The sequence below is a fragment of the Hipposideros armiger genome, unplaced genomic scaffold (assembly GCF_001890085.2).
Source record: "Hipposideros armiger isolate ML-2016 unplaced genomic scaffold, ASM189008v1 scaffold_140, whole genome shotgun sequence".
In the NCBI taxonomy this organism is placed as follows: Eukaryota; Metazoa; Chordata; class Mammalia; order Chiroptera; family Hipposideridae; genus Hipposideros; species Hipposideros armiger.
Window position 1 is genome coordinate 2,013,116 of NW_017731490.1, and position 998 is coordinate 2,014,113.

General features: G+C 41.2%; 1 protein-coding gene across 1 annotated transcript in view; it reads left to right on the forward strand.

Annotated features, from left to right (window-relative positions):
• CNMD (chondromodulin) overlaps window positions 1–998 on the forward strand; it is a 34,352-nt gene that overhangs the window by 22,511 nt on the left and 10,843 nt on the right. Inside the window, exon 5 of the mRNA XM_019650363.1 lies at window positions 840–993. Within this exon, the coding sequence (XP_019505908.1) occupies window positions 840–993 (154 nt within the window). The remainder of the gene's footprint in view (window positions 1–839; window positions 994–998) is intronic.

A 998-nucleotide genomic window follows, 5' to 3' on the forward strand; every position in this document is an offset into this window, starting at 1 on the left:
GCCATTTAATTTAAGGGAAATAACTGGATTACCTGACTGCTAGCTTCCCCCAATAACTTTAAGTTGTTTTCATGCAGCCATAACCCTGAGGGAGAATGCATAAATGAAGTAGTGCTTTTAGCTAAAAATAAAGAGAAAACATTTTAATTTCTCCAACCTATTGCCAACTAATAAATACATGAAAGCAACAACTTGGCAAAATAAATTTGTCTCCTGGGTTATAAAACCATTCTCAGCGTCTCTCTGTAGAAGAAAATCCAGGGTTTAGCTTTGAAATCTCAGTGGTGTGCTTGATGTGGGGGACATCTGAAATACGTTTTGTTAGAGCTGGGAGATGTAGAAATGGTTTATGTTAAATAATACTTTGAACTGAAGACATTAAAGAACCAATCACTTGCTTTTTCCATTGTTGTTCCGTACAAAACCCCATAGGATTTTCACTTCAAACGGAGGGTTCCTCTATCCTTTGTAGGATTCCAGGGCCGTTCAATTGCTTTTCCTCAAAAAACATCTTTGATCAAAAACATCAGATTAACCTAAATCTCAAAGTTGGTATCAAGTAATTTTCACTTCCACTCAGGATACTCATGGGCATACATTCCAGCCATCCAAAGGCAGGACGACGTGAGGAGGGCACTGAAGATTGTGGAGGGAGCTACAAAGAGAAGAGATTAAAGCCCTAAAGTGTGTGTGTGTGTGTGGGGGGGGGTGCACACACACACACACACACACACACACACACACACTGAATTCTCATTATGTTTTCCCCCATGTGGATCTTAACACACAGCACGTCCCACTGCCTTTGCTCAATGCATTTCACTTTTACTCCCTTACAGGAAGGCAAGATCATGCCGGTTAAATATGAAGAAAATTCTCTTATCTGGGTGGCTGTAGACCAGCCCGTGAAGGATAACAGCTTCTTGAGCTCTAAAGTCCTAGAACTCTGTGGCGGCCTCCCTATTTTCTGGCTGAAACCGACATATCCAAAAGGTAAC